The sequence below is a fragment of the Lampris incognitus genome, chromosome 4 (assembly GCF_029633865.1).
Source record: "Lampris incognitus isolate fLamInc1 chromosome 4, fLamInc1.hap2, whole genome shotgun sequence".
In the NCBI taxonomy this organism is placed as follows: Eukaryota; Metazoa; Chordata; class Actinopteri; order Lampriformes; family Lampridae; genus Lampris; species Lampris incognitus.
In genome coordinates, this window is record NC_079214.1 from 50,627,315 (window position 1) to 50,646,176 (window position 18,862).

The 18,862-nt window shown below is 41.6% G+C and overlaps 1 protein-coding gene across 1 annotated transcript; it reads right to left on the minus strand.

Annotated features, from left to right (window-relative positions):
* Nucleotides 1–903: 903 nt before the first annotated feature.
* Nucleotides 904–18,201, minus strand: LOC130112060 (troponin T, fast skeletal muscle-like). The gene is made up of 12 exons (XM_056279362.1): nt 18,182–18,201; nt 18,000–18,013; nt 13,403–13,537; nt 8,647–8,665; nt 8,483–8,528; nt 6,821–6,937; nt 6,468–6,545; nt 6,170–6,283; nt 5,657–5,766; nt 3,699–3,789; nt 2,806–2,846; nt 904–1,138 (listed from the first exon to the last, which is right to left on the minus strand). Exons 1-12 carry the CDS (start codon nt 18,199–18,201, stop codon nt 1,102–1,104), a joined length of 822 nt encoding a protein of 273 aa, XP_056135337.1. The 3' UTR covers nt 904–1,101.
* Between the last annotated feature and the right edge of the window lie 661 nt (nt 18,202–18,862).

Genomic DNA, 18,862 nt, shown 5'->3' on the forward strand with positions numbered 1-18,862 from the left:
CCTAAAAATAAATAAAACATATTTGTGTTCGACTGATAATCGGCTGATATGAAATATCTATTTATGGATATAGCAGAACCAAATTATTGTGCAATGAGACCCTAAGGACACGACCTCATCTGTTTATCCACACACCCAAACACCAAATACATTAATACATACACAGATGCATAAATGAGATAGATAGATAGATAGATAGATAGATAGATAGATAGATAGATAGATAGATAGATAGATAGATAGATAGATAGATAGATAGATAGATAGATAGATAGATAGATAGATAGATAGATAGATAGATAGATAGATAGATAGATATGGACCAAGGCTGAACCTCTCTACACCCTTTATCTTCTGGTGGATTTCACATGTAATGGGTTACGTACCAAACCTTGACAATTGTGTTATTTTTTTATCACATAATAGACCTTCTTTAAGGTTTTAATGTAAACCTATATTCCCTCTGCTGTTTCTGTTTAATTCGTTGTCATTCATTAACCGAAAATCAGTAAAAAAAAAATCAGGTTGTCATTGGATTCAGGTTGTTATTGGATAAATTCAAATGACAACCTTCATGTCATGTCATTGGCTTGTTTTCCGGTGTGCAGTGTTATGTTTGGACACGAATTTCAATTTCAGATATGCTGGTAGTGCTCAATGTTGGTCTACCACATAATTCAACTTTAAAAAGGCTTAACTAATAACAATAATAATAATAATAATACAGTAACAACAACAACAATAATAATAATACCAATAACAATAATAGCAATACCAATAACAATAATAACACCAATAATAATAATAATGATGATGATGATGATGATGACGGTGAACCATATCAGCTCCAGATTCAGTAACAGGCTATAATAATAAGATCAGATACCTGCACACACATCCATGGAGGAGGGATTTTATTGTGCTGCAAAGTAACAAGGAAGCTGGAACGTCACATTAGATATTTACAAAATGCCTTAAATACCATATACCAGAATACAGGGGTTCGATGGTGACGAACACAGAGGTAAAAACAGACATTAAGATGTCCAGGGTGTTGGACTGTCCTCGGCTCGGACTGCAGCTGAAGAGGACTACTACTTCCTACTTCCTGCGGCGGGCGTGGGCTCCCTTCTTGCTGCTGCAAAGCACCAAAAGTGCAAAACAGACATCAGCTGTGCTGCCCATGAGAAACTGTACAGCATCACACCATACCCGGTGATGTTATGGTGGGCAAACCATCACCCCATTACCTCCATCAGTCAGTGCTCATTTATCAGACATACCAGTGTTATGGGTGACATATTTAGAAAAAACATTAATTTATGCACCTTACCACTGAAGTACACAATGCTCTATGATTTGCATCAGTTTGATACTGTTTACTTGGCTGTATAAGCTACAATGAATTTGTGCCATGAAGATTTGTTTCAGTCCTTAAAGAAAGGTGGGGAGTTTCACTCTGCAAATATAAAATGGGTAAACTTTTTTTAGGAGCGTTTACCCTCCACTACACCACTGAGCATATCATGACTTGACTTGAAAAACAGTATTTTCGAAGAATGTCTGACCATCCAGCAGCTGACCTCGTAATCCCAGCCCATTTGGGCATTTTCAGTAGCGTGAGAGAATGGGAGCTTAGCTATCAACCTGCTCCCTACAAGGAGACCAGGTCACTTGTCATACAGTCTGTACAATGGAGGCTTATGGGTTCGAGACTGCAGTTTCATTGGCCCATGCAATACTTTCCACTAATAATTCAACTTGGCCAGCTCATAGCTACTGAACTTTAACCTATTGAGTTGCAAATTTAATATTGGAAATGAAGGGAGCTCCAGAAGATGTAGCTCCATATAACCAACTATATTGACAACGTATTTCATATACGTATATTTGGCCTGCAAGCTGAGAATGACAGTATGTCCACATAGCACCGTAAGGCACATCTATCCAAAAGGTACACGCCAATGAAACGCCATCAAAATCCCAAGATGACTTTGCTATGAGTGTTACTATCAACGTGCTGGTGCGAGGGAGAGGCCCTGCACTCTCTAACAGGATGCACCATTATCCAGAAATGGGTGTGTGTGCTGTCCACACACACGTACGTGTAACACTATGAGACAGCATTTGTTAATAGCAATGATAACATAAAAGATAAAGTTTAATCAAAAATACTTTTTACTTTGCAGAAAATTACTACCTGAAGTCCCCCATTCCCTGAAATATGTGGGATGCTTTTTGTAAAGTGTTTCAGTTTTGTCAACCAAGGACCCAGCAGGTCTCTCATGACTGGATTTCTTACTTTGTGCTATCCCTCATTCTGTCTGCTTTTTGCATAAAGTAACATAGGTAGGATAATCCAAATTTCCGTATTTAGACCTGCAATATATCATTATTAACCCATGTTGTCTATTGAAAAGTAACACAACATGTGTGTTTTACTAAACTACACACAAGGTAGTTAGTGTCTTTTAATTAAGTGGACAGAGATGAAATTACAGTAGAGAATTAATGTAAACACATCCACCCCTAAAATGATGTTGGGACATTTGTGGAAAGGTCACGTCATATCTCTTCTGTAACTACTAACTCTGACTATGACCCAGCATCTGTTGCATAAGTTTGGTTTTGTTGTGATAGGAGGCCTATGTGTGTGTTAGGTTGTCTTTTTGACTCAGACTATCATTCCCTGAAATGGTTTCTTGTCTGTCTTTGCAGGAAGAGGCTAAAAGTCAGTTCCCACACATTGGATTGAGGAGAGGAGGGAGTGTCCGTGGAGGGTGTTGAGTGGTTTAATGGACTTACTGTTTCTGCAGCTCGTCAATACGGTTCCTGAGAGAGATGACCTGAAAGACAGACAGGCATTTGAACCAGTAGACAGTGAACTGGTGACCCCCCCCCCGTACACATGTTGCTGCTGTCAGATGGGGAGTTGTCCAGGACATTAAGAGTTTCACTTTGAAGACTAGAATAACAGTGAGCAAGCAACATGAGGTCAGACAGGAAATCACTCTGCTCTGATGCTGTCTTAGATTTCAGTTTGTGTTGAAACTCTCCCACTGTACTGTAATCGATGAGCTGACGAGGAAGGAGGGTAGCACCGTCACAGTGACATGATGTGGGATGAAGATGGTGGAATGCAACAGAAATGTGAACTGAGCTGGAGAGGTGTCGAGTTGATGATAAACCCAAACAAAGATTGAACGATTACACAGCTCAGCGACACTAACTTTCATAGGGAAGAAGTTTGGAAAGTTGCATAGAAACATATGGACAAAATTGTGAGCACATTTGAAGAGTAGAATTTAGGATAAAAAGAGATAAATAGAAATAAGAAGAAATTCAATATTTTTGTTTTTCATCATGGAGTGAGATAACAATGGGATTATTTTGACTATGTATTTGAGTATGTTTCTGACGTTTCTGAAGAGAAACTTGTATTGAGGATGTCCGGAGACTGTGTTGTGGTACAGTACCAGATAGTGTCGGTCTCATGAATAGTTTGAGTAGACAGGAAGGAAGGAAGACAGACAGACAGACAGATGGATGGATGGACAGATTGAATCATATATGTTAATACAGATTCATTTTAAAAGGCTCTCCTTATCTGATAAGTCAAATGGTCAGAGGGCTGGTAGCTCCTCTGACTCTCCAGATCATCTCGATGAGCGGGTTCCTATCAAATGGGACTCACTGACCTCATATCTCTGCCTCTTGAGTCTCTCGAGGTCGTCATACTTGTCCGATTCCAGGTTGTGAAATGCCTCCCACAGCTCCTTAGCCTTTTCTCTGAGAGACACAAACAAGGACCAGTGCCACTCAGCTAAATATTCAAAGGTGAAGCTTCTGAGACAAGCTTAGAGCAATAAACGATTTTACTAGGCCCTCTGTTGTCTTTTTACTGAAAGAATATCTGGAAAACATGATGTCTGGTGTCATTTTACCTACTATGCCGCCGGACTGGATTTACATGGGAATTGTCTGAGCAATGCTTTGTAACTGTTCTGATATTTTCCATCATGAATATCAACTGTTTTGGTAACTGGGTAGTTGTTGGTTCCTTTCATTCATTCATATACATGTATAGCTTGCTGAAAGACCGTACAAAAGATAACATGGTACATGAGTCATAACACCTCTGAGGAGCTTCTTAATGACACAACAGGAAAAAGCACTTCTCTTTTTTTAACAGTAGAACAACCAGGATTTCACTCCTACCTAAAACGACCATGGGCAGTCAAAATGACTGCCGGTTTCTAAACTCTATATTCTGTCAAGATAAATACCCAATTGAGATATTAATGCATTGCATATGTTAGTAGTGGTAGTTAGCCAGTATTTTATTGCTGTCACTGTTCTTTTACTAATGGGATACCATTATTATTGCTTTTAATATCCGGGCTTCTTTTTCACTTGTTTTCGGTATTTTTATTGCTTTAATATCTTTGCTTACACACACACACACACACACACACACACACACACACACACACACACACACACACACACACACACACACACATATGCACGCACGTACGCTTGCACATAAACAAACACACAATTTAATTTCATTTTTTCCACTATTTTTCTTATTTTTATTCCATTTTTAATTTCCATCATTACTATTCTTATTGTTTTTTTTTTGGTTTTTTTTCATTCATTGACAAGGTATATGAGTAAGGCATACTCTGATGTGTGAAAAAAACAAAAAAAACAAACAACAGGTTTATTAACGAGATTGTAAAGATTGAGCATCAGAGAGGGGGCAGGATATTATCAGTAGAAACTTCCTCCTGCTCCTTTTCAAACATGTAACTTTTGCTTGTTTACTATGTTTGAAATAAAGACCTACCTACCTACTTACCTACCTAGTATGTCTGTCAGGAAACGACTGACACTATAATACTATTTTTAAACGATTTAAACTTCAGAAAGACATGGTTGAACTTGAATAGCAAAACTGAAAAAGTGAAACTAATACCTGAAAAACAAAACGGAAAACACATATTGCTAATCTAACAAATGTAACAAGGCCTATAAAACGTGAAATGTAAAAAAAGAACTGAAAATGACTATTGAAACAGTTCTTAACAACAACTGGAACTTAAAAACTACTAGAATGCCCATGGGCTGTCAAAATAACCACCCACGGTTTTTAAACTTTATATTCTGTCAAGCTAGATACCCACTTGCGATATTAATGAATTACATATGTTAGTATGTCTGTTAAAGGTTTTTTTTTGTATTCCTTATTTTTTACTACTTTATTAATCTCTGTGGGGCAATTCTTTCTCTGCATTTAACCATCCTATTGTATAGGAGCAGTGGGCAGCCACTGTGCAGCACCTGGGGAACAAATCCAGTTTTTCTTCCCATTGCACTGGTCAGGGGCACAGACAGGAGCATTAACCCTAACATGCATGTCTTTTTGATGGTGGGGGAAACCAGAGCACCTGGGGGAAACCCACCGCAGACAAGGGGAGAACATGCAAACTCCACACAGGACGACCTGGGATCGTCCCCGAGGTTGGACAACCCCAGGGTTCGAACCCAGGGCCTTCTTGCTGTGACGCGACAGCACTAACCACTGGGCCACCATAATGCCCATTACTGCCATGCTGTCGAGAATGGTGCCATAGTCCTTTTTTATATTCACCTCAACTTGTCATCGCTGAAATTGTCAATGTTGAGGGGTTGGCATCTCTCTGCCAGGATCTTCTTCTTCTTCTCTCTTTCGGTCTGCTTCTTCCCTCTCCTTCCCTCAGCCTTAAAGAATTCACAAAAGAAGCACACACACATTAACAACTGGTCACCCCCTTTTTTCAGATCAATCATAGTCATTATTAGTACTTTTTACATAGAAGTCCGAGCACTGACAGAAGAGCTTTTAGATTTTGCTGAGGTAGACTTATGACAGAAAAGTTCCCTACTTGATTTGCTGGCAAAAAATATCGGAGGGGAAAGTGAGTTAGCAATTATCTCCTTATCTCTGCAAAATATTATGATTATGCCCTTGAGCAAGGCACACAAACCTTATTGCACCTGTGGAGCTGCTTAGTTGCCTGTGGTTGCACTGCTCTCTGGTGTGAATATGTATGGGACGCGGGGAGGGGCTCAGAAAACCGAAGCATGAACAAGATACCTTACCAAAACAAACCGACTCCTGTACCTTCTGAAGGTGGCTGCCATAGCCGGAGCCCATGTTGGTCAGGGCCGACTTCTTCTTGGCCTCATCGTCAGCCTTTCTCTGAGCGTCTGCCTCCTCCTTTCTCTGCCTCTCCGCCTGTTGAAGATAAACCAGATCATCACCAAATTACAGTGGAGAGGGGAAGATGTGGTAGAGCGGCAGTGTACTGTAGGACTCATTGGAGTGTTTTCAGATCGGGGCATGTTGCCTATGAGAACAAGCCAGCACATTGGAACTCACAGCCAGTGTTTGCAGTTTGGTGGTGCAGGAAGCTACGTACCTCACGCTTGGCTTGGCGTTCTTTGTCCCTGTCAGCACGGATCCTCTGCTGCTCAGCTCGCTCCGCTCGACGCTTCTCCTGAACACACAAACCAAGAGACGAGATACAGTTTTTCCAAAAATGTGAAGACATATATTCATAGCTTTCATAACTTGTTTTTTTCTCATTTAAACAGGGACTACTTTAGCATCAGGATCGCCAAAACAAACATTTATACATCATTAACAGTAAAGTAAAATTCAAGGTTCCACGCATGTGTGTGTGTGTGTGTGTGTGTGTGTGTGTGTGTGTGTGTGTGTGTGTGTGTGTGTGTGTGTTAGCATTAATGCCAGATTACTGTAGTAAAATCTCACAATTCTCATTTTGAGGCCAATGAGCTCCTCCTCCTCCTTCTTCCTGCACTCGAAGTGAGCATCAATCAAACCCTGCAGCTCAATCAGGTCCTTGTTCTGACGCTTCTTCTGGATGTCCTGCAGAAGAAGATAGGAGACCCCAATCATTTACAGTCCAGTGCAACTGACTAAGCATATCAGAAGACTCACGCTGGTGGGTGTTGTGCTACTGGAAAGTTGAACAGTACACTGGGAAGGCCTGGTGGTGGCGGGCGAGGGGGGGGGGTGTAGAACAGAGATTGAAACAACAGTATTGTCTGGTTCCATTCTTAAACTGCATATAAAAATTTGGGTTGGGGTATGTAAATGACACCCCCCCACATTACTGCTCATGAGTTGGATATGAATAATGCACTTAACCTCCATTGCATCAAATACGGTGTTGTGCCCAATAGTGTAGTGATAATTGAATTGGAACTCCAAAAGTGAACAAATTGCAATCTTCTCTCCACCAGCTCTTATCAAGACTCCGTTAGCATAGCAGTTAAAGACCCAATCCGTGATTTATTTGACTATGTACAAGTGAGTTATAGTTACAAACTTAACTGAAGAGTTCGAGTTGTAAAGATCATAATTGAAAATATGGACCTGTATTACTCCAATGGTTACACGCATTTCCGACGTAAATAACCTTTTTCCAGCATCAGAAAACATGAGAAACCTAGATTTCGCTGTTTAGTGTAAGTCCTTGTATTGAGAGACCTGTCAATCAATTTGGGAGAGATAGCCGTTTCCTTTCTTGAATTTTGTATTTTGGTAGCATGGCCTTTTGTTTACAATTGAATTAAGGATTGTACCTTTAACTCCCAGGGGCCGTTTACACGGCAACGTTTTCAACATAAAACGGTAAAGTATTGTTGCGTTTTGGAAACGCAAACGCAAACGCAAACTTTTGAAATCGAGTTCCAGAGTGAAATCTTTTGAAAACGAAACTCCGGCTTTGCCGTGTAAACTAGCAAAACCTGTTCCTGCGAAAACGGTGACGTCACGGCTACACTTTGCACATGCGTATTACGTAGTAAAGACGACGACATTAACAACGGCGGATTACCGAGCTGTGTTTGTGCCGTTATCTCTGCTGAGTTTATTAACGCTCCTCCAGCAGAGTGTAGATTTGCTGCACCATTACTGTGATCAGCGGAGACGCATTATTTTCATGCACCAAATTCTCAGTCCACCTATAAGCCGACGGAGGGAAACCAAAGGACGCTTTTGGACAGAAAGCGTTTGTGCGCAGGTGCGTGGCGTTATTGAGGTCCGCCGGAAGAGCTCTACTACAAAGTTTTGCCGCCAACTACTGGCCTAGCATGCATACTACAGCGTTTTCAGCGTTTGTTTTTTTTTTTTTTTTTTTGGACCCATGTGCATGCGGATCGTATTCAAAACAACGTCGTCTGAACGCGGAACTTTTTTACAACGCAAAGGAAAAACTTCCGTTTTAAGTTTTGGCAAGATCGTGTAAACGTGGTCAGTCACTCAATGGCAAAATTATGAGTAGAAAGTTGTTCTGTATTAACTGTATCACAGATGAACTGGTGTAAATGAATTAATGTGAACGGTTGGCCCATTCCAGCTTTCCCTGGATAGATAAAGGTTAAAAATACGTGAAAATTAAAAACTTACATCGAAGTCCACTTTCTCGCCATCGGGTATTTTAGGTGCACTAGGCCTGGGGGAGAGTCAAGAAAAAAAACCAAATCAGATCCAATGTTTCCAAATTAGAAAGCTGCTGCTAAATAGATGGAAACACACTGACTTGATATGAGATTAGAAGAAACTGCACTCACTTGAACTTTGGCTTTTCCTCTGTTTGGCAGCAAAATAACAATAGGGGATAAAAACAGGTCGTGTTAGAGAGCTGAATACATGAAGAACAAGCAGGTTTCTAGCAGACTGAAGAAAAGGTGTGGTTAGTTTCGGGGAGTACCCATGAGGACAAACTGTAGTTACATCTCAGGGCTGCAGCCTGTGATTGACACTTCAACAAGACCATCATGATTCAGGGGAATCTCGTTTTCTTGGATAACAATGCCTTATTCCAACGTACTAACCTGTGACCTGTGTCTTTGTCTGTACAAAAATATCACCAGTAAACCACGACACTGTATTTATTTAATGATGGTTTCTGTGATGCACATTGTACGTAGTATGCAAGAATACCTAATCGCAATTGTACTCTTTTTTTATTTGTATTAGGTCCTTACAATAAAGACACATATTAGAGAGATTATCCGATCATATCAATTTAAAATGCTTATACAGGAAACGAACAATTACCGACCCGCCCTTTTTCCTCCCCAATTGTATTCGACCAATTATCCCACTCTTCCAAGCCGTCCCGGTCACTAATCCCCCTCTCCCGCCGAGCCGGGGAGGGCTGCAGACTACCACATGTCTCCTCCGACACATGTGGAGGCGCCAGCCGCTTCTTTTCACCTGACGGTGAGGAGTTTCGCCCGGGGGGGGGGGCGTAGCGCGTGGGAGGATCACACTATTCCCCCAGTTACCCCCACCCCGACAGACCAGAGGAGGCGCTAGTGCAGCGACCAGGACACATACCCACATCCGGCTTCCCACCCGCAGACATGGCCGTTTGTGTCTGTAGGGACGCCCGACCAAGCCGGAGGCAACACGAGGATTGGAACCGACGATCCCCGTGTTGGCAGGCAACGAAATAGACTGCTACGCTACCAGAACGTCAATTACCGACTTCTATGGTATTTGACATGAAGTAAAACAATGATTAATACCCTGGAATGAGGCCATTGTGGAGTAAGGTGTTATCTCCTTTACATTTACACAATGTTACTCTGGCGTCTGTTAGTGTGTAAATCATACCGACACGATAACAGACATTTACAATGCTATTACGGATAAGTAAACTGTGCTGTGTATCACCACAAAAAATATCTGTGCTATTTATGCACGTCTTTTAAACATACTAAATTAGTTTATTTCCTGCTTTCTTTTAATTTCTTTTTTTTTAGTTTACTTTTTTTTTCTTTTTTTTTTACGTTTTACCAAATGCACTACTATGGCATCGGGATCTAACTGTCCAAAATCTGTTAATAGTGTTTGGTTTCAAAATCATCTATGATTGAAATAGTAAGAATACTGTTAATAACGTTGTGATTAGCGTAAATTGGCTCGGTCGTCACACTCAAAAAAAAAGGGGGGGGGACATAGGAAAAACACAGGCAAACCAACAGCGATTCAGTAGGAAATACAAACTACCATCTTGATCTCCCTCCTCCACTGGCAGGGCACATGTCATGCAAAAAAAAAAATAAAGAGAGAGAGAGAGAGAAGAGGCAGAGCAGGGATGAGATGTGCAGTCCATATTGATGACTCAATAATTCTGAATCTTGCTCTCTTTCCCTTCATGTCCCTTCTGCCGGATGAAGGAGCTGCTAAACTAACCGTTGTTCTGTCTGTCTTTCTGTGCAGGAAGGGTGAAAGAAAATGCCCATATTTTGCATGATTTGCTATTATTTTTATGCCACCAGGTGGCCCAGGCCTTGGGAGAACCTGGTCTTTGTGCAACTCTAAATGGAATCTTACCCCCCGCCCCTGTTGTTAATAGTGGAGCAGATACACTGTAGTTGCTCCGAAAAGAATAAACGCGAGATGAATGCGAGTCAACATACCTTCTTCTTCATAGGCCTCTGCATGCAGCAAGCGTCCGAAGCAAAAGCAGAACAGATATCATTAATGACCAGGTCAGCAGCTTGGGGCTGACCACCAGCGCCAAAATGTCAGATTGTATGATTCTGTTTATTTTACAATGCAGCGCTGATGAAGCACATTTGCCCAAATTCAAGCGTTACAGTGGATACAGTGGTAGCCATTTTTTAAGTCACTCTTGATGCATTTATTCTGCATGCCATAATAGAAACAGTATGCAATTCTATGGTGACTGGAATACAACACAATGTTATACTCTACCATCTCTCGACAGACTGGGTACCAGACTGTTCCTTTTAATTGCTGTGGGCTGAAAACAAAGCTTTTTTTGCCCAAATGATTCCCTTTGGGCAAGAGCAAAGGTGCAATATTATTTCAGCAAGCATGCAGCAAAGAAGCAAGATTTCGCAATGGCTACTACACCTGTGTATGTATATACATTTTATACAACCATATACGCATTCAAGGAAACACATCAAGACTTGAATATTGATCTTTCTGACTACAAACTACAACACCCCAGTGTAAATACTGCAAAACCAGCATTGCAGAGGGGGGGGGGGATAGCAGTCTCACATATTTTCAGCCATCACATTCTACTTCATACAGCGAAACATTTTTGCATTTTGCTCATGAACCGAAGACAAAGAAATGACCTTTACACGAGATTAGGTTACACATCATCCATTCTGTTAGGGGCATTCAAATCAGAGATGGAGAGGATGTGTAGTGAAAAATACAAACATCTATTATTATCATTATTGATTAAGTGAAATGATGAATGTCAACAGGTGACCATGGATGGGGAATGGAGGTTAATTCTATAAAGCAGTTTATCTTCCTTTTCATCTTTTGGCCTTTATCTAGAATTTGAATACAAACAAAAATATCGAATGCAATACAATTTCCTTTCGACTACTAATTTAACTAATGATAATGTAGAGCCAGGGAACAAAGAGCTTTGTAAATCAGTGTTGGGTAAAACAGCCAAATTGTTGCTACACTAAAAACTACAAGTTCATTGAATGCTCTTGTAAAAACCAAATGGGGCCAATAAACAGCTTAACTTTGCTGACAGGAATTTATTTTCTTTTACCCACTAAAGGGTTCCTTGAAGAAGGCCCATGTGTTAAGAAGAGCTTCATTGAAGCACCAGCAGGGTTCATGAAACCTAAAAGGTTTCTGCAAGGAACCTCCAATCTGACAAACCCTTGAAGGGTTGTTTTTTCTTTTTTCTTTTGAGATTGTCATCAATGGCTGATTCTACCTTGATCCCTAATGCCAAGCCCACCTTTAAATGGATAAAGCAACACATTATGGTATGGAGCTGTACTACTCTACTGGGACACGAGATGATTGAGTGGATTTGTATCAAGGAAAGGACTTTAGGTGAAGCAGTGGAAACAGGCAATAGCTATGGACTACAGCTGCTCTCCAAAAGGCAACAGTCATCTCTGTTACACCTTTGACTCTACATGCTGTATTATCCAAAGACCTAGTTAATATAATACAGTCTCTTTTCTATGTCAGTGTGCTTCACTTTTTCCAAAAGAGGGCGCCCTCAGCACATCTTTTACCCAGTTGGAAAGGCTGGACCTTCTTGGGAGTAGTCCGAGCCTGACAAGTGCATCATGACTAAATTGTTTTTGTTTTATAAAAATAAATTATAGCATGTGTCGTTACTGCAAATGCATTACAAAACTATATACATGCCCTCAATATTAATGATCACCAATCATCATTGCTTCACTGGGCCAATATGCAGAGGAGCCACCTCCAGTGGAAAAGGCTGGCAGGGGGAACTAGGAAGGGTGGGTTTGATAAGCATGGGGATTCTCCAATGCTCTCATGTTACAAACTCCCACACAAACATAATGGGACCATCAACCCTGTCTTGTAACATTCTGTCCCAAGTTCCCTGATATGAGAAGGTTTTATTTGCTGCTGTTGTGGGACTGAAGCCCACTGTATAATAAAAGTAGCATTGTAAATCTTGTTCGGTTTATAAACTGAATATTTTCCAGTGAATAGAAATGACAGTATGCAACTCTTTTTTTGTGCCTTGAGGCAGCTGTTTATTTCCAGTTCTGTCCTCCAAAGACCGACAATATCACACCTCCTGTCATTTATCTTGGTGAGTGGTCTATCTTGAAACGGTGTGTCCTGAAGAAGGTAAGGTCACCAGCATCCCCATTAAAGCCCAGTGCTGGCGTCGTCTTGCTTGCCTGACGTAGGAGGTGACCCTACCTTTTTCATTACCTCAGAAATACTCCATGAAAACAAGTTCTACCATTACCTTGATGTTATGATCCTCTCGGCTTCGAAGCAGCATTACTAGCGCTACCAGCTTGCCTGGAAGTCCACATAACAAATGGGCTAGCATCCTACCTGTCCGGTGGTAAAGTAAGCCAGCTCTGTGTTGCTTCCTCACCCTTTCATCTGCCTCGGCTGGCAACGGCATTGCAAAGCAATACTGGTAATACTTCTTCTGGCCTTGCCCGCCCATCTTAGGCTTTGCCGGGGTTCATTTTCTTATTGCTTTCTGACATTATTTTTCCATGATTTATATGTGCCACCAGCCCTGTATAGTTCAAACCAGTGAGCCCTAAAGCCATACAGCCTATGATGCAATGCATCCATAAAATCTTTGGGCAGCCAATGTTGGGCACATGGAGTATTTAAGTATTTTTACACACAGGGTTATAGACAGGTAATGTATGACATATCCCATTTAATCATCTTTTTTCTAATACGGGAAAAGTTGCCTTTTGCTTTAATTAAAATGTTCCTCTTTCTAATGGGGTCACCTCCCCAAGAACGCCTTAAAGAAAAGATGGATGAGCAGCCCATGCCACGTACCTTCCACCTCCTCCTCCACCTCCTCCTCAGGCTCTGGTTGTGGCTCTGGTTCAGTCTCTACCTCTGGCTCAGGCTCTGGCTCTACCTGTGCCTCCGCCTCAGGAGCTACTTCTACTTCTACTATCTCCTCCTGGGCTATGAGCGCACAGCATGCAGCAAGCCACCAGGGAGAGGAAGGGTATCGGAGAAGGCGATTAATGAAGATCACAAATATGACAGAGCCATTAGAAACCAAAAGAGAAAGATGACCTCATTTACAGAGAGGATGAGGATGAGGATGAAGATGAGCATGTGTACAGCATTGATGGAGAGAGTGACAGTGAACAAGTGATGCTGACAACAAAGAAAGAGAGAATGGCGCATCGTGACACACAAAGGCGAGAGAGATGGGTCAGTGAGTGTCGCAGGGTATGACATTGAAAGATGGTAATGTTTAGAGTGGAGATATTTTTCTGAAGACACATCACATGGTGAAAAAATGTGGGGAGATCTAGAGCCCAGATACATTTTTTTTTCTTGAATGTGTCTTTGGAAAGCAAGTCACACATCAAAGGTCACCCTTAATTTTAACTTGTTTGACAGTTTAGCTGAATAGTTTGGCTTATTGCTTCATTAAGGGCACACAATCGAACAGGATGTGCGAGATATCTATCAGACTGGGAGCTACAGCCATACTACTGTCTATACATTTCTGTTTCTAGCATCGATGCACGCTCAGAAGACACGACTACACAACACTGTGAAATTTTGAGTCTTGTTTAATAAGTTGGATATTCAACTAAAAAAAAATTATCAAAAGACTTAGCAGCTAATCAAAATTGAACGTTAGTTTCGCCTGGATAATTAACAGAGCCAGTAAAACCAGCATTAACGATGTCAAACATTTGTCAAGTTAAGGGTGAAGAGTGGGGACGATTGACAGGTTAGTGAAACAAAGAAATGTCTTAGATATGGAATTCATTCATTAATTTTTACCTTCTTCGTCTTCATTTTTGGCATAAAAAAGAAAAAAATATAGGATGGAACAATATAAACATAAAGACAGCACAATCTTATATCACAGTTCATGACACTAGTGTTGTATGTGTGTTCAACATGGCTACGCTGGGCCCTGAGCTGAATTTAACTTCATTTGTTTGACATGACACTGTACAATTTCATTCTTTACAAATGGTAAGTCTGTAAGTCTGTAAGTCTATCTATGCATGTGTGTGTTTCTGTGTCTTAATGCATAGATTTCAGAAGTTCAGATTCTAGAGAGAAAGCACATCCCTGCATTTGATTTGTTTTTTTTGTTTTTTTGTTTCTTTCTCCCCAGTTGTATCCGGCCAATTACCCCACTCTTCCGAGCCGTTCCGGTCGTTGCTCCACCCCCTCTGCCGATCCGGGGAGGGCTGCAGACTACCACGTTTCCTCCGAGAGTCGCCAGCCGCTTATTTTCACCTGACAGTGAGGAGTTTCACCAGGGGGGCGTAGCGCGTGGGAGGATCACGCTATTCCCCCCGCCAGTTCCACCTCCTCCCCGAACAGGCGCCCCGACCGACCAGAGGAGGCACTAGTGCTGCGACCAGGACACATCCCACATCCGGCTTCCCACCCGCAACTGTGGCTGTAGGGACGCCCGATCAAGCCGGGGGTAACACGGGGGATTGGAACCGGCGATCCTCGTGTTGGTAGGTGTAGTGTATTTGAATAAGAAGTGCATTACTCAGTGTGACTGCTAGGCGGCACTGTAACTTTGCTGTTGTGGTACTGTGTTTGTATCGAGATCACAGAAGAAAAGAAGAAAATGGAGCCGATGAAACCTCCGACCTCATAAAGTCTAGAAGGAAATCTAGCGGAAAATTGGAGAGTCTGGATCCAGAGATTCGAACTGTTCCTGGTCGCCAGCGGAATTGACGAAAAGTCCGATGCAGTGAAAAGAGCCACGCTCCTACACGTGGCCGGAGACGAAGCAATTAAGGTATATAACACGCTTGACTTCGATGAAGACGTAGATGACTATGCTAGATTGAAAGAGCTATTCCGCCAACATTGTGAGCCAAGTAAAAATGTGACATATTTCAGGCACCTGTTCTTCACTCGTGAGCAAGGAAAATCAGAATCTGTTGATGCATACAGTGCATCCGGAAAGTATTCACACCCCTTCACTTTCCCCACATTTAGTTATGTTACAGCCTTATTCCAAAATGGATTAAATTCCTTTTTTCCCCTCATCAATCTACACACAATACCCCATAATGACAAAGTGAAAAAGGTTTTGTAGAAATGTTTGCAAATTTATTCAAAATAAAAAACTGAAATATTGCATGTACATAAGTATTCACACCCTTTGCTATGCCACTCAAAATTGAGCTCAGGTTCATCCTGTTTCCACTGATCATCCTTGAGATGTTTCTGCATCTTGATTGGAGTCCACCTGTAGTAAATTCAATTGATTGGACATGATTTGGAAAGGCACACACCTGTCTATATAAGGTCCCACTGTTGTCAGTGCATGTCAGAGCAGAAACCAAGCCATGAAGTCAAAGGAATTGTCTGTGGACTTCCTAGACAGGATTGTATTGAGGCACAGATCTGGGGAAGGGTAGAAAAAAAATTCTACAGCTTTGAATTTTCCGAAGAGCACAGTGGTCTCCATCATTCGTAAATGGAAGAAGTTTGGATCCACCAGGACTCTTCCTAGAGCTGGCCGCCCAGCCAAACTGAGCAATCGGGGGAGAAGGGCCTTGGTCAAGGGGGTGACCAAGAACCCGATAGTCACTCTGACAGAGCTCCAGCGTTCCTCTGTGGTGATGGGAGAACCTTCCAGAAGGACAACCATCTCTGCAGCACTCCACCAATCAGGCCTTTATGGTAGAGTGGCCAGACGGAAGCCTCTGCTCAGTAAAAGGCACATACAGCCCACTTGGAGTTTACCAGAAAGCACCTAAAGGACTCTCGGACCATGAGAAACAAGATTCTCTGGTCTGATTGAACTCTTTGGCCTGAATGCCAAACGTCACGTCTGGAGGAAACCAGGCACCTCTCATCACCTTGCTAATACCATCCCTACAGTGAAGCATGGTGGTGGCAGCATCATGCTGTGGATATGTTTTTCAGCGGCAGGAACTGGGAGACTAGTCAGGATCGAGGGAAAGATGAATGGAGCAAAGTACAGAGAGCTCCTTGATGAAACCCTGCTCCAGAGTGCTCAGGACCTCAGACTGGGGCAAAGGTTTACCTTTCAACACAACAACGATCCTAAGCACACAGCCAAGACAACGAAGGAGTGGCTTTGGGACAAGTCTGTGAATGTCCTTGAGTGGCCCAGCCAGAGCCCAGACTTGAACCCCATTGAACATCTCTGGAAAGACCTGAAAATAGCTGTGCAGCGACGCTCCCCATCTAACCTTACAGAGCTCGAGAGGATCTACAGAAAAGAATGGGAGTAATACCCAAATATAGGTGTGCCAAGCTTGTAGCTTCATACCCAAGAAGACTTGAGGCTGTAATCGCTGCCAAGGGTGCCTCAACCAAGTACTGAGTAAAGGGTGTGAATACTTACTATGTACATGCAATATTTCAGTTTTTTATTTTTAATAAATTTGCAAAAATTTCTACAAAACCTTTTTTGCTTTGTCATTATGAGGTATTGTGTGTAGATTGATGAGGAAAAAAAGGAATTTAATCCATTTTGGAATAAGGCTGTAACATAACAAAATGTGGGGAAAGTGAAGGGTGTGAATACTTTCCGGATGCACTGTATGTGACTGATGTAAAGAATAAAGCGAAAGACTGCGAGTTTGAGTACCTTACCCACTCACTGATATACGACATAGAATCGTGTGTGGAATCACGGATGACCAAGTGAGAGGACAACTACTGAGAGAACTGGACCTCATGCTAAACAAAGCAATAGACATTTGCAGAGCTAGTGAGTTGAGTCGGAGTCAGCTAAAAAGTCTACATGAGGAGGTTGAAATCCCTGTTAATAAAGTCACACTGAGTAATGCACTTCTTATTCAAATACACTACAGTAGGCAACGGAATAGACCGCTACTCTACCTTGACGCCATCTTTATGTTCATCTTTACTTTCAGTTAGTCTATACTGCAAACTACATCTAGTTGATAGTTTGCGTACAACATTTCCAGTATACTATGTTAACAGTCACAAGTTTTACACCAGCGTCAAACAGTAGTTTTATGGAAACGCATTAATCACTGTTGCAGGATGACAGGGCCACATTTATCAGCGTCACCACTCGAGAGTGACACAAGATTAAGAAAGATAAAAATAGCCTCAACAAAATAAAGTTTATACTTTATTTCTTTGCCTTTGAATGAATACTATAAACATACTGTTCAACAACGCCCAAGAGCAAAAACTGAAAAACAAAATGCCTCCTTATCTCCTTTCTTTACAAAAGTACCGTTGTAACAGAAGGGGGCTGTGCAGCATGAAATAGCCTTTATTGTTATTGGAATGAAACCTCAACTCCGGTTGTGACCTTTGAAACACACAAAAATAGCTAGTGCTATTTTTCTATACATAAATGCTGACCATGATTTCAATTTCTTAAAGTTTCAATTATTAAGTTTTATTTTTCACTTACCCTCATACTGATCCCTGAAATGTGAAAGATAAGACATTTTGAGCGCATGTTGTAAATCCTATTCATCTTCTCCTTAGTAGACACTTTCCTAGGCTAATTTAAAAAAACAAATCAAAACTCATCTAATAAAGCAGTAATGACAGTAATGTCTTTAAATGTTACTCAGTATTAGAAACACTTACACTTCCTCGTTGTCAGACATGGTGACAGTGGATTTAGTACCACCTTAAGGAAAGGAAAAAAGGTTGATGAGTTGGCTATAAGGTGGCCTATGAGGTGTTTAGAGTGACTATCCTGTTACCAAAGCACCATCATGTTCCACCAAACACCAATCAACCCTGCCACACTTAATGTGTCTTTCAAGAGCCATCTGTCCTGCCCAAGTGCCCTTGAGCCAAACACTGCCCCCCCCCCCCCCATCTGTTTGTTCTCTCATTGTAGGTCCCTTTGGAGATAAACGACATTATGTGTGAATCTGCAGGTGGTTTAGCGGGAAAAGTCCCGGCACAACCGTGTGGTGTCATGAACACAGCAACTTCTTTTTAAAACGCCATTGAGTCCAAGCATTTGCTCTGAATACATTGATCAGGGTCTAACATTTCAATGTGACAAAGTTGATCCAGGTGCTTTTTAGAATCAGTAGATGCTAATTTAAGGCTCTTTGTCTCAGAATCCTGTTACCAACAGTTTGCAGAATTTCAGGTGAACAACTTGTCTACTGAGTCTAGAAAGTCTTGCAAACACAGTAGGTGCCAATATGACTTGCTGAGGTGAGCTTTCCACCTTAAGAAGCACTCCTTTAGTTTTACTCTCACATGTGTGTGTGCTTCTACATGAAACCGATTCCCTTATCTATCGTCACA